The 14,723-nt window shown below is 39.1% G+C and overlaps 2 protein-coding genes across 4 annotated transcripts in view; both read left to right on the forward strand.

Annotated features, from left to right (window-relative positions):
• Positions 1–157: 157 nt before the first annotated feature.
• LOC110155469 (uncharacterized) lies at positions 158–6,098 on the forward strand. Of its 2 annotated transcripts, XM_055157796.1 has the most exons (5): positions 158–410; positions 1,420–1,968; positions 2,041–2,201; positions 3,408–3,875; positions 4,838–6,098. In XM_055157796.1, exons 1-4 carry the CDS (start codon positions 246–248, stop codon positions 3,850–3,852), a joined length of 1,320 nt encoding a protein of 439 aa, XP_055013771.1. In that variant the 5' UTR covers positions 158–245; the 3' UTR covers positions 3,853–3,875; positions 4,838–6,098. The 2 variants fall into 2 exon arrangements, with proteins under 2 accessions (XP_055013771.1, XP_020775231.1); XM_020919572.2 differs by having other exon boundaries at positions 3,408–6,098.
• Positions 6,099–11,858: 5,760 nt separating this feature from the next.
• Positions 11,859–14,723, forward strand: part of LOC110155670 (guanine nucleotide-binding protein subunit alpha-11-like) — a 33,322-nt gene continuing 30,457 nt past the window's right edge. For both annotated transcript variants that reach the window (XM_055156059.1, XM_020919822.2), the window contains exon 1: positions 11,859–12,245. In XM_055156059.1, the coding sequence (XP_055012034.1) occupies positions 12,110–12,245 (136 nt within the window). In that variant the 5' untranslated portion in view covers positions 11,859–12,109. The remainder of the gene's footprint in view (positions 12,246–14,723) is intronic.

A 14,723-nucleotide genomic window follows, 5' to 3' on the forward strand; every position in this document is an offset into this window, starting at 1 on the left:
CCATATGCTTATTTTTTTATCCTATGAATGCACACTGAATAACTAGCCTCGGTAATTATGAATAGAGTTGAAAAGGCCCATGCCCAACCTCTAGATGGCAGCATTATCCTGACTCGTCACGCTCATACCTCATACACGAAACGGAAGTACACTTTAGCCAAACCACGGGCATGTCCAAAACATGGTCCAAAACAACACACCATATATTTTCATGCATGTGATGATAAACCTGCAGTAAGCAGACCATGGAGCACGAGGAGCGGCTGCGCTCGAGCCTGTTCCTCCTGACGTACGTGCTGCTGAAGCGGCGCAGGGACGTGTCCAGCGCAGAGAGCCAGAGGCGCACCGAGGTCCAGAGGCGCATCAGGCAGAGGCAGTACTTTCTGCAGCGACAGCGGAGGATGCTCATGGTCAGGTTCACACATGCTCAACAGAAATACATGTTCATCTGTTTCTTGTTACATAAAAGCTGTTGAAAAAATACATCGAATAGAAGGGGGGCGTGGCAAAACTATTCAGTATCTCTGTATGTGTCTGATCCAAACTACACTCAGAAAACTATACCACAGGGGACTCCAGCCTGTAGCTCAGGAGCTACCAGTATCTCTCCACCCCCTTCCAAGTAGCTCGCCAAGGGATTTCTGAATTATATGTATTGTGTTGAATAGGTAAAATTTGGATTAAATGCCTTTTCCCATTGTACGTGTATCATTTTGATGCCTGCACTGCAAAAATCCAATATTAGCTATATTAAAATGACTTAAATTCAGATTTAAAAGAATTTTGCTTTATTTGAGTAGATTCAACTTGAGAAGTGAAATTATCTACCAATGGAATAAGTTTGTGCACTAATAAATGGATAATGGTTTATGTTTTATAAGCATCTAACTGTGCCACGTGGCTTTTATATACAGTGTAGTCATTTCTTGTGACTTGTAGCTCTCTGGCATTTTCATTTAGTAAAAGGGGTTCACCAGAGGAAAAGGTTTGGAGACACCTACCACACTTGCACAGGAGTTCATGCTAAACCAACCATTTATGCAGAAAATGTACTAGGAGACAATGTATTTAAAGGCCAACGCGAATCATGACTTTAATCTGACTTTTTACATCAATTAATCAACTAAATGACTAAAGGCTAAAAGGAAGGTGGACTTAATATGAAAAAGTAAAAACAATTTCTGCAAATTTTTGGGGAAACAGTAAACTCAAGATTTTATCAAAACATTGTGAAAAATGTCTTTCTGCTGATGCCTTGTAATTAGCTTTTTGACACATTTCCCCTCTTTTTTATATATATATTTAAAATTACAAAGCAAAATATACAGATAGATTGCATAAATTATATTACATAGATTACAGTTTTTTTTGTCAGACATTCCAAACCACAAAGAATTTTATGTGGAAATATCTTCACAGATGATGGTGGCAGGAGGGATCCGCTCCAGTCTCCGCATCCGCACCCGCCCCTGGTCCACAACCCCGCGCACTGACTGGTGGGAGCGCGTCGTGATGACTGAATTCCAGCCTTCCGATTGGCTGGATAAGTTCCGAATGAGCAGAGAGACCTTCTTCTACCTGTGTGACAAACTCCGGCCCCGTCTAACCCGGCAGGACACCACATTCCGCATGGCTTTACCTGTAGAAAAACGTGTGGCTGTGTCTTTATGGAGACTAGCCACAAACATCGAATACCGAACCATCAGCAATCTGTTTGGAGTGGGCAAATCGACTGCATGCAAGTGTGTAAGGGATGTTTGTCATTCCATAGTGGCTCTTCTCAGTTCGGAGTACATGCAAACACCGAGCGAGCAGGAGCTGGAAGAGTCTGCCCAGATCTTCTTATCCGAAAGCTCATTCCCGCACTGTGTGGCTGCCGTGGCAACGCTCCACACCTCCATCATGACCCCATCGCAAAACACCTCGGACTATGCTAACCCCGCGGGCTGGCTGTCAGTGCTTTCTCAGGTATCTCCGAGCTGGATGACTAGTAGTATTGTTTGGATCATAATTAAACGTGGGTCTTCCCCTCTTGTGCAGGTGGCTGTGAGCGGCCGAGGGCACTTCTGGGATGTCTGTGCCAGTTTTCCAGGTGGGACTGATCCAGCAGAAATCCTCCAGAACTCCTCATTGTGGGCCATGGCGGAGGAGGGTGGCTTCTCTTCAAATTCAGCACCTACTTTTATGGGAACACCCCTCAAGTAAATTTTTAAATACAATATTTTACGTGAGCTGTTTGTGTTTGCCTGAAATATTCCACAATTTAGAATTACATGTATTTATCTTGAATTTACTCAATTTCTAATAATTTTAGTGCTCAACAATGTGAGCGGGGCGGCCTCTACACAGATCTGACCTGTTACTTGCCCTGGGGATAACACTAACTTGTCTTCATGGCACACAAGAACATCTACAAGAAATCATTCATCCCCACTGCAATAACTGCCCTAAACAGCATCAAGTAGCACTGTTTGTTTGTAGTCGATTAGTTTGTTTGTTTCATGAGAGTTTGTCTAACCAGTCAACATGCCCTTTGTCGACCTGGAGAAGGCATTCGACCGTGTCTGTTATGGTGTCCCGTGGGGGGTGCTCCTCGAGTGTGGGGTCTAGTGCCCTTTGCTAAGGGCTGTCCGGTGTATCAGACTGTTGTAGTGAAGAAGGAGCTGAATTGAAAGGCAAAGCTCTCGAATTACCGGTCAATCTACCTTCCTGCCCTCACCTATGGTCACGAGCTTTGGGTAATGATCAAAAGGACAAGTCACAGATACAAGTGGCCGAAATAAGTTTCCTATGCAGGGTGGCTGGGCGCTCCCTTAGGGATAGAGTTAGGCCACATAGGAGGGGCTCAGAGTAGAGCCGCTGATCCTCCACGTCGAGAGGAGCCAGTTTAGGTGACTTGGGCAGCTGTTCCGGATGTCTCCTGGACGCCTCCCTGAGGAGGTGTTCTGGGCATGTCCCACTGGAAGGAGGCCCCGGGGAAGACCCAGGACATGCTGGAGGGACTATGTCTCTCGGCTGGCCTGGGAACGCCTTGGAGTTCCTCCAGAGGAGGAGGAAGTCTGGGAGTCCCTGCTTAGACTACTGCCTCCATGACCCAGCCCTGGATAAGTGGGAGAAAACAGATGGATGGACATACGTGTTCTGATACAGCTCAGGATCATTCTACAACTATTCAGGAAAGGTTCATCTCTGTCCTATGAATGAGACTTTTTTAGTATCAAGACCTGCTCAAATGCAATACTAGTTTTCATATCAATTAGTATCTGACAACCCGACTTTATCATACATTTCTGACCTAGCACCCAGCTAAATTTTAAACAATGGGCAGTTTCAAATATTGTGTCTCGTGTCATACACACACCTTTCTACATGTACTAACAATAATAAATGTATTATTTTTTCTGCAGATATGTCATGGTGGGTGAACCCTGCTACCCTCTCCGGACCTGGCTCATCACCTCCTTCCACGAGCCGAAGAGGAGCAGGCGATCCCAGACTTCTCCTCTGTCCCACGCCCAACGGAAACTCAACCAGCACGTCCAGGGAGCTCTGCGGGTTTCCGAGGAGGCTCTGCTGAAGCTGAGGGGCCGCTGGCAGTGTCTGAGCAAGAGGAACGACTGCGGGCTGGATGTCCTACCCACCATGGTGCTGGCCTGCTGCATACTGCACAACATCTGCGAAACTCACCAGGACATGTTCAAAAGTGAGTGGAGAGAGGAGGTGGCTGAAATCGAGTACTCACAGCCCCGCCCACAGCACAAGCCACACCCCTCGTCCACCCCGGATCAGAGCACGGAGGCAGAGGAGATACGATTGCTCTTTTGTGATTTTTTTGAACAGCAAGAGCAATGAGGAAAGTTAGCTACGTTGTAAAGGTGACTATTGGCTGTGTTTTAGATGACATCCCAGTAGGGCTGAACGATTTTAAGAAAAAATTGTATTGCGATTTTTCTGGCAGATATTGTGATTTCGATTTCATCCACAATTTCAAATCAAGTTTTAGTGCACATGAACATTTGCAAACACCACAAACTTCTATTGCGTTGGAGAGGGTTCATGTCAAACTTTACACAAACGGCAGGTTTAAATCCTCACCTCCTCGCATTGTGGTGGTAAATTACTTCACGGTGCAAGGCCTCAACGCAGACCCATAAATCAAAAACAACGGTGTCAAGGCAATGGAGGCAGTGTGCATTGAGTCGACGCAGAACTAAACTTCACCCTTAAAACTGGGCTTTAGGAGGACTGCAAAAAACGCGGCTTTGATGCTACAAAAATTGTGCAATTTTCGGTCCAAAATTATAAATCGTTCAGCCCTACATTTCAGCATTTTATAGGCCATTAATATTTAAAGATCCTATGTTATGGAGAAAGGACTCGCTTTTAGAATTTGTTAACTCTTAAAACCATTCCCAAATTTGTGTGTCTTCATCTCCAAAGCTCAAAATGCTCCGTTCCACCTTAAAATGTCAGGATGTACCAGTAGTAATTTTCATATTAACAGCTACATTTTGTGTTTTGTTCAGTAGAGGCTGCAATTCCAAAGCTTTTGAAATTATTATGATTTTAGTGAAGGTGTATGGAGTTTAAAAACAGAGTTGAGCACTTCTGCAGGATTTGTGTGTTAAACGTGTAAATTAAACAAAACACATCTCCAGGTATGTTTTTGATGAGGAAGCAACATAACATTACGTAATATGAGTCAGTTTAATACAGATGGGGGCAACAAAAATGAATATTGTTAAATGCACAACAAGTTCTTGAGGCAAGTCAATAATAGAAATGTTCAGGTTTGTGAATTGTGTTATTAATTGGGGAATCTGTCTTTTGGTTGTAGGATATCATCACATTCTACAATCTGAAAACATCCAGTGGGCTGATTCTGCTCAAAAATGTTTGTAATTACACTTGAAATTTGTTTTTAAATCTTTATCCTAATTGTATATAATAACTTTTACACAGTACAATAGCCAAAAACTACAAACAAATAAAACTGAGCAAACCAGAAAAAGATAATTAATGGCGTAACGGAATATAAAAGTGCATACTACTACTAATAATAATACATTTTATTTATATAGCGCTTTTCTAAACACTCAAAGACGCTGAGATACTGCAGACAAAATAAAGGTTCTTCTTCCAATAAGAGCTTTCAAAAAACACTTGTCCCTGATCCTTTGATAATAAGTCCAAGATGTTTAGACAAATAGTTTATAAGGAGCTTCCATGTATTTGTAATGTATCTGTAAACATCTCATCTTTTCCACTGGCAGCACTCTAAAAAATCTCACTCTGCCACTGTGTCCTTAATCCATTTATTTAGTATACATAGCCAAGCGAAGGAAAGAAACCTTTATTTAACTATTTAGTGTCTGGGTCTATATTGTAAACTAATTGTCCTGCATTCTTACAAATTTTATATTTCAAAATTAAATCGGTATTTCATTCACAATGCATGTTTTGAACACCTCCAAGACTATTTATATTTGGGAGAAGATTGAAATGAACTTCTTAACAATACAGAAATCACATACATGTCAAAATTTTGAAGCATTAGTAGCCTAAACTATAGAGTTACCACCTCTTTTTTTTCATAATACAGGTACAGGATAATTTATTTATTTATTTATTTAAAACAAGGACAGTGCACAGAAATCATTCATCTCAAACAGAAAAGATGCTCTGTGCCAGATTGAGCTACAAGATACTTTCCATCTGCAGACCTTTGGCTTTGTTTGCAGAGGACTCTATATTACCTAAACAGCTGTAGCCCCTTTGAATTTCAAATTACGATTTTCAGTTTTTAAATGTGTGTATATTTTTGCATTTTTGTGTATTGTTTTTGCATTGTACTTTTAGAATTTCTTGCACTAGACTTTGTTATAATGCACAGTTTTAGAATAACAGTTTCAGAATTTAGAGTTGAGTTTTGTAATTTTGACAAAAGAACTTAAAAAAATAGTTCATAAATCAGCAACAGTAATAAGCAATAAACAATTCATCCATCTCTCATTGTCCATAGACCTTAGTGCTTTCTTTCTACCTTATCACCACAAGATGCCGCTAGTCCTCATTCTATCTGTAACTAGGGTACAGAATCCTCCCCTATTTGATCTGATTGATGCAAAATTCACTTGTTTTGAAGCAGTTGGTGCGTTGCCATGTGTGTCACTATCCTCGCTTGCTTCTGGCTACTCCGGTCTTGGCCACAGAACGCTATGAGCTGCTCGGAAAATGGGTGTGAGATTTTTTTCACACATTTGGTCATCTGAACAAATTGTACTGTCTGTTTTACTTATTTTTATTCATTATATGATCATTGTGGAGACTGGTTTTATCATCAATTTAACCAACTCGGATAAAAGAATATAGTGAAATAAATTATAGTTTGTTTTGGGCAGAGATCAGCAGTACTCAGTTACATTTATTTGAGTTTTGGATTTTTTGAATTGCACTTTTTAGAGTATTTTTCTAGCAGCTACTCCTTCTTCAGTAATATTTTTTATTGAAATAACAGTACTTACTTGACTAAGAGCTTTGATTTCTTTTCCCACTGTGAGTAAATCTTCAAGTAACAAAGGTTTTATGTTTTATGTTGACAGTATGAAATTATTTAAACTTTGTTTTTGTAGATTTTGTCCATTATTGACCGTTTTGAACTTCAAATTAAATTCAGTTCAAATGATAAATCTGATAGCTACTCTTCACGTTACTCTTACTTTTCCCAAAATACTTTGGTGTGCTAGGACTACTTTGTACTTCTGCTTGAGTAATATTATTTTGAAGTAACATTACTCTTACAATAGTACCATTTTTAGCTACTGCCCACCTCTGTCAGTCAATGCCTCAACCTTTTGTGCGGTTAAGATTTCCAACATGTATCAAAAAACACAGCCCAGATAACTGAGCGATCTTTTCACATTTAGCCTACTTGAGGACTTAAAGCCGCACTGTGTAACTTTTCTGTTGAGGGTCAAGTTACAGGTTAGAAACAGGTTAATGTCATAGTGTGAAACATTCCAGGCAAAGTGTTTACATCTCCATGACAAGCAGGTGCAGGACCCTGAACAACACTGAACACTGTGCACTGTACATTGTGTCCTCAGGTTAGGTAGGCCAAAATCCTCTTCTGTGAGTTTGTTTTATTATACACCTTTAAATATTTGCCTGTTTTTTTGGAGACTGATACTAGGATTATTTCTTTTAAGTAACAATACATTCACAAATCGCTGGCTACTCCTCCCACTGACTGTTCATAATTTGTTTTATTGGTACTGATTGTGCCAGTAAATCAAGTGGGCTCTTTAAGGAGTAATTCACCAGATACAAAAAGGCTGTTGCTACACTTAAACTGGGCTGAGTATCATTTAGAAGTTGCCGAAGCGATGCATACCTCGATACAGTTCACTGTCAGTTCGATATGATATATTTCAAATTGATTCGATATGGTTTAAAAAATAATGGCTAAATCATGGCTGTGATACTAAAAGTGTTTGTTTAAACCACTTCTTGTGCAAAGTTAATATGAAACACAAACATTTTTAATCATCAAAACAGTGAAAATGTGAAATATGTCCTCTAAACAAGCAACAAAACTGTACTGCTGTAATAAAATAATTTAGTAAAATATACCAAAAAATACTCTTGGCGAATATCGATACTGTATCATCACATTAAACTATACAATATATTGATATTTCGATATTTTTGCACACCCTTTATTCATCAGCTGGTTTCACTTCATGGAAACCATCTGACCTCGCAGCATTAGGATTTGTTCTCTCGACAGTAGGCGGGTACTTTTTTCATTTAACCAATCACTGCTATTTGGTCGTGACGTATGTAATGCGCCTCTAACGGGGTTAACTGGTATATTAAGCTTTCCCCAAATCCTGTAGGAAGAAGGGCAATAACGTCTTTCCCCTTGATAAAATTCACCAAACTTTCTCTTTGTTCCGGCTTCAAATCCTCGATCTAGGGAATCGTTGCCAACACAAAATGTTCGGCTCTCCTCTGATTGGCTGGTGCCCGAACTCGCACTTCTGGGGTTTTTGCAAACCGTCTAGTGTATTACAATTCCTGACCTAGTCGCTGGAGAGAAATGAAATTGAGCGGAGGCACTAGGTGGCATATAGGTTCTATATTACGCAAAGTTGACTGAGCTTGAAGTCATGTTATAATGTTGTTCCCTCCTCAGAAACAGACCTAGAGTTGTGTTTTGTTTCTTTCACACAGTTTGAGTAACCCTTTATTATTAGTCTGTCTACATCTCCAAAGCTCATAATGCTCTGTTCCACCTTGTGATGTCATGTAGCAGTAGTTTTTAAGTTAACAGCTACGTTTTACCTTTAGTTCTGTAGAGATTTGCAGTTCCAGGTGTATGCACTTTAACAGCACAGTGGACAACTTTCTGTATTACTACCTGACATCACAAGGTGGAACAGAGTGTTTTTTGTGTGTGAGGGAAGAACACAGCCTAAATATGCAGGATTTGTGTGTTAAACACACACTCTTTGAATGAAACAAAACACAACTCCAGATATGTTTGTGATGAGGAAACATTATGACGTAGACCAGAAAATTGTGTAATACAGGCCCTTCAAAATGTGCATGAAGGAGTAAGGGACCACCTACAGTATATATACTAATCTTTATGTAATCTATTTATCCATTAGACTGTTGCGTTTTTACAATGCAGACAACAGGCCAGCCTATGCACAGCTGAGAAGTCATTTTCACACTGTTGCCATGCTGTATTATTGAATTAGTTAGGTAGGTGACCAAGGCCGTACTGGAGAGTGGAGTTTTATTAAGCTGAGTAATACAGTGAACAATTCCATAAATAGCCTTTCTGTCCATGGGTTTCAGAACGATGACAATCTTGCCACGTTGCCATGGCGATTAACGATTCAAAACAAAATAGCGTATAGGCTATTTTGAATGGGAAAAAGTCAAAGATCACTAATGAAACTCATGCGCTGGCTAATTGTTACAGCCTGTAGTCAAGGGAATAATACAGGCAGACATTGCTATTAAAAGTTACCATAAACATCCATAATATAGCCACTTTGGGATTCTGCGGGACTACGCTGGGGCCAAAATGCACTCTGTCACCTCGGCTGAGTTGTCTCGAGATAAAGAAAATGTATCTTTACAGTGTGACCAAGGCCATGTTGGAGAGAGGTTTTCTATAAATAGCCTTTATATCCATAGGTTTCTGAATGACGAGAATCAATTAACGTTGTCATGGCAATTAACAATTCAACACAAAATATTACAGGCTATCTACTGAATGGGGAAAAAGTCAATTATCACCAATAAACATGAATTGCCTAGTTGTTTCAAATACCCCTGTGAAGTGAATAATACAAGCAGATATTGCTATTAAATGTAGTGGCATTAAATTCTCTCTACTACTACTACAGGATTATGTTGGGGCCAAAATGCACTCTGTCACCTTGGTTGAGTCATCTCTAGATAAATAAAATGTATCTTCATAATGTTGAACAAGGCTATGTTGGAAAGAGTTTGTTTTTTTCTATCCATAAGTTTCTGAATGACAAGAATCTAGTAATGTTGCCATAGCAATTAACTATCTTTTGAATGGCAAAAAGTCAATTATCACCAATAAACATGAATTACCTAGTTGTTTTAAATACCCTAGTAAAGTGAATGACACAGGCAGATATTGCTATTAAATGTAGTGACAATAAATTCTCTCATTAACATCCATAATAATTACTTCAACTACTACTACTACTATGACTACTATTACTACTACTACTACTACTACTACTACTACTACTACAGGCCTATACCGGAACCAAAATGCACTCTGTCACCTCGGTTGAGTCGTCTCAAGATAAATAAAATGGATCTTCACGATGCTGAGCAAGGCCATGTTGGTTAGAGTTTTTTTTGTTTTTGTTTAGTTTTTTCCATAAATACCTTTTCTATCCATAGCTTTCTGAATGACGAGAATCTAGTAACGTTGCCATGGCAATTAACAATCTTTTGAATGGGAAAAAGTCCATTTACACCAATAAACTTGAATTGCCTAGCTGTTGTAAATACCTTAGTGAAGAGAATGATACAGGATATTAAATGCAGTGGCAGTACATTTTCTAATTAATCATGCATAATAATTACTTTGGGATTCTGCAGGCCTTTGCTGGGGCCAAAATACACTCTGTCACCTCAGTTGAGTTGCATCAAGATAAATAAAAATGATCTTCCCAATGTGAACAAGGCCATGTTGGAAACAGTTTTTTTTTATTTTTTCCCATAAATAACCTTTCTATCCATAAGTTTCTGAATGACAAGAATCGAGTAACGTTGCCATGGCAATTAACTATCTTTTGAATGGGAAAAAGTCAAATAATACCAATAAACTTGCATTACCTGAATGAAGTGAATGATACGGGATATTAAATGTATTGACATTAAATGATCTCATTAACATCTATAACAATAATTACTTTAGGACTATACTGGAGCCAAAATGCACTCTGTCACCTCGGTTGAGCTGTCTCGAGATAAATAAAATGTGTCTTCACAATGTTGAACAAGGCCATGTTGGAAAGAGTTTGTGTTTTTCCATAAATACCCTTTCTATCCATAGCTTTCTGAATGACGAGAATCTAGTAACGTTGCCATAGCAATTAACAATTCAACACAAAATATTATAGACTATTTTTTGAATGGGATGATGTCCATTATCACCATTAAACATGAATTACCTAGTTGTTTTAAATGCCCTAGTAAAGTGAATGATACAGGCAGATGTTACTATTAAATTCATCTATTTTACATTATTACATTAAATTCTCTATCTTTTGAATGGCAAAAAGTCCATTATTACCAATAAACCTGCATTGCCTTATTTTAAATACCTTAATGAAGTGAATGATACAGGATATTAAATGTAGTCACATTACATTCTCCAATTAACATCCATAATAATTACTTTGGGATTCTACAGGACTATGTTGGGGCCAAAATACATGCTGTCACCTTGTTTTTTGTTTGTTTGTTTTTTAAACCAAGTCCATAAATACCTTTTCTATCCTTAAGTTTCTGAATGACGAGAATCTAGTAACGTTGCCATAGCAATTAACTATCTTTTGAATGGGAAAAAGTGCCAAGTTGAGTTTACATACCCCAGGGAAGTGAATGATACAGGCAGATATTACTATTAAATGTGATTAAATTCTCTCATTAACATCCATAATATAACCACTTTAAGATTCTACAGAACTCTGCTGGGGCCAAAATGCACTCTGTCACCTCGGCTGAGTTGTGTCGAGATAAATAAAATGTGTCTTCACAATGTTGAACTCTTTCCACATGTTGGAAAAAGCTTTTTTTGTTAGTCTTGTTTTTGTTTTTTTTAAACAAAGTCCATAAATACCCTTTCTATCCATAGCTTTCTGAATGATGAGAATCTAGTAACGTCGCCATGGCAATTAACTATCTTTTGAATGGGAAAAAGTCAATTATCACCACTAAACATTAATTGCCTATTTGTTTTAAATACCCTAGTGAAGTGAATGATACAGAATATTAAATGCATTGGTATTCAATTTTCTAATTCATCCATAATAATTACTTTGGGAATCTACAGGTCTATACTGGAGCCAAAATGCACTCTGTAACCTCGGCTGAGTTGTTTCGAGATAAATAAAATGTATCTAAAGTGAGTCATTTGCCACTGACAATAATGTTGCATTGCATTACGCATAAGATCGCTCCAAAAAGGGGGCCGAGCGTGGCGCACAGTGGCTGACACCCCTCTCCTTGCCCTCCCCGTCCCTCCCTCCCCTCCCCCACGCCCGAGTCTCCCGTGATTTGCCGAGAACAGCCGGTCGAGTCGCAGTTGTTCTCGGCTGGGATGGGAGGGGGGCAGCTTGACAACCAGGCCCCCGTCTAGTCTCCCCTTCCCTTCCCCACAGATGCGCCCGCTCCGCCCGACGCGCCGCTATCTCGCTCGTTCAGACTGAAGGCGAGGACCGGGGGGGAAGCGAGCGCACGGCCCGAAGAAGACTGTGGTTCGTTCGTTCGTTTTCTGGGGGGTCCCGTGTAACACCGGGCTGAGCGAGCGGAGCGGAGGATGACTCTGGAGTCCATGATGGCGTGCTGCCTGAGCGAGGAGGCGAAGGAGTCCAAACGAATCAATGCCGAAATTGACAAACAGCTCCGGCGAGACAAGCGAGATTCCAGGCGAGAGCTCAAATTACTGCTGTTGGGTACGTGTGCGTCGTTAAATGCCCTCGCCTTTTTGATTCCTGGCGTTTTGTCTTTTTTAGGACCACCATCATCCCTCCTTCGGCCTTTTGCAGAGCTAGCCAATAAGCTACTGTCGCTAGCTTTACGCGTGGTTTGGGAACGGCCGTGCGAGATGTGCGCGATCGCCAATTCATAGCAAAACGATTTTTATAACGAAATATGCAGCTATGTATTCGTGCACATTGTAATTTCGCGTGGACTTCCCCTTTTGGGCATCTGTCTGTAGCTTGGTTCGGCTTTTTCAGGCTACCACATGCTAATCTAAGGCCAGTTCTAATCATTATTGACTAGACATCTTAACCAATGGATAATTTTGTTGAGTACATTGTCTGACGCGCGGTTTTAATGTTATTATCTGCTTATTACATAACAATAGTGTAATGTTAGAAGTAGGCCTAACCTCCATTGAGACCATTCGCTAATTATTTAATGGATGTATTGCGTTTGGGTAGGTGGAATGTGATGCTCTTGGGCAAGTTGTGCGTTTTGTTCTGCCGAAATCCGTCTGAAATGTGCTTGGTATTAACGTGTACAGACAATGGATATGTTAATCAAAGGTTCCACGTTGCTGTCAATCTGCAGGACAATTAGTTCAATCTAGGTTAGGGAGGGTTTGCGCTGTAAAAGGCTCTTGCTCCCATTTCCTGCTTTCCAAAAACAGCCCGGAGTATTTGACATGTGTGTCTTTTTTTTATTCCCCCAGTGGATACCTCAACTTGGAGAATGAGGCCATTTCATAGGTAGATAGCAAAGGGTGATGTGTCCTCTTGTAGAACTCGTTTATTGTTTTATTAGTATGAGCTGATATGTTGTATGATTTTTATTTGTTTATTGGCTCGTTTTGAATATGTAGAGTTAGGATGAGGATTTTGATACGTTAAGGAAAGGCCAAATGACAAGTGTTCAACAAGTTACTGCAATAAGATGTAGTAGTGGAACGTAACGGAGTACAAGTAGTAAAGTGGAATTTTATAGTGGATACCTTTTAATTTTACTTCACTACATTTGTGAGCAGGTATCTGTTCTTTCTACTCCACTACATTTATTTTAATTTTAACAGAATTGAAATGTAAACGTATTTTTATTATTGCATAGAGATGTGCTGAAAAAGCTTTTGTCAAGTTTATAGTTTGAGCAAACAAAAATGTAAAACAACAAGAAAAAACTATCAATTAATTTGTTTAAAATCAAAGACAGATGTATTTGAGACACTTTTACATTTTACTCTTAAAGTAAATTTTAGCACAAATCTCCAAAATATCAAAATCAATACATGTGAAGCCTCATTAGACACAGTACTTTTACTTTTTACTCTACACTCTACATGTACCTTTTTAAACTGGTGCTTTAATACTTTCACTTCTGCTCCTTCCACCACTGGCTAATATCATTTTTCATAATGCTTTTTAGAGCTGGGAATAACGGCTCTTCATGATACGAAATGCAAAACATGGTTAAGAATCTGATAATTTCCTGATTTTGCAATATTTGATACCTTATACGTCACTATTTTTAATGAACCGAACACATTTTAACCACAGTAATTCTTTGTTAAACCACTTCCTGCACAAACACGATGAGGAATACGTAGATTTTTAATGATCAAAAGAATATGTCAAGTGTATTGCATGAACACATTTTTCTCTAAAAAAAAAAAAAAAAAAAAAAGCAGCTGTCACAAAATGATTTAGTAAAATATACTCAAAAATTCTCACATTTATGCGACATGCCCAAGCTGTTGATTTTAGCCGTATATTGTACTGTCCCTAGAGTCTGCAATATGGATAATGTCTGACCCAGGGACGTAACATTTAATTTCACTTGAGAAAGATTTGAACCAATGATTTCCTGCTTGGTGGGTAACCATTCAACCCACTACACCACTGCAAACCCATCTCGTGACTGTACAAGTAAAGTAAAAGGAAAACTCTCTCAAAATATGTATTACAAGTCTAAACAGGACAGATTAGGTTTGGTAGAAGCTATTTATTTTACCCTCTAGAGCTCATATATTACCTCATTACATTAAAAAAAATGCAAAAATCTGAAAAATTGTCCACTCGATAAATACTGAGGCCCAGAAAATATTGTCCAGTTTTTATATTGAACGTGACAGGTCTTCACTTGAGATTTGAAACGATGATCTTCTGGTTGGTGTGTAATTATTCAAACCACTGTGCCATTACAAAGTAGAAAGAAAAGTCTCTCACCGTAAATGACAAGAAATGTATTAAAAGACTAAATAAGACAGATTAGTTATTGTAATGAATGTCCCGTGTAACTTGGTGCTTATATGCATCAAGGTGTAGCATCGATATTCACACATAATTCATTGTTTAGTATTTACGAGTGGATTTGTTGGAAAAAAACGTATGTACTTCAGCAAAACAACAGTGATGTCATTCTTGCAGTTGGCACAGGATCAGGTTCTGTCATCT

This window comes from Boleophthalmus pectinirostris, unplaced genomic scaffold, assembly GCF_026225935.1.
Source record: "Boleophthalmus pectinirostris isolate CB_2022bp ecotype Guang Dong unplaced genomic scaffold, ASM2622593v1 HiC_scaffold_10, whole genome shotgun sequence".
Taxonomy (NCBI): domain Eukaryota; kingdom Metazoa; phylum Chordata; class Actinopteri; order Gobiiformes; family Gobiidae; genus Boleophthalmus; species Boleophthalmus pectinirostris.

Coding starts and splice junctions, on each gene's coding strand:
- LOC110155469 (XM_020919572.2), top strand. CDS start 246: ATGGAGCACGAGGAGCGGCTGCGCTCGAGCCTGTTCCTCCTGACGTAC. Junction 411..1,419: donor GACAGCGGAGGATGCTCATG/GTCAGGTTCACA, acceptor ATATCTTCACAG/ATGATGGTGGCAGGAGGGAT. Junction 1,969..2,040: donor GGCTGTCAGTGCTTTCTCAG/GTATCTCCGAGC, acceptor CCTCTTGTGCAG/GTGGCTGTGAGCGGCCGAGG.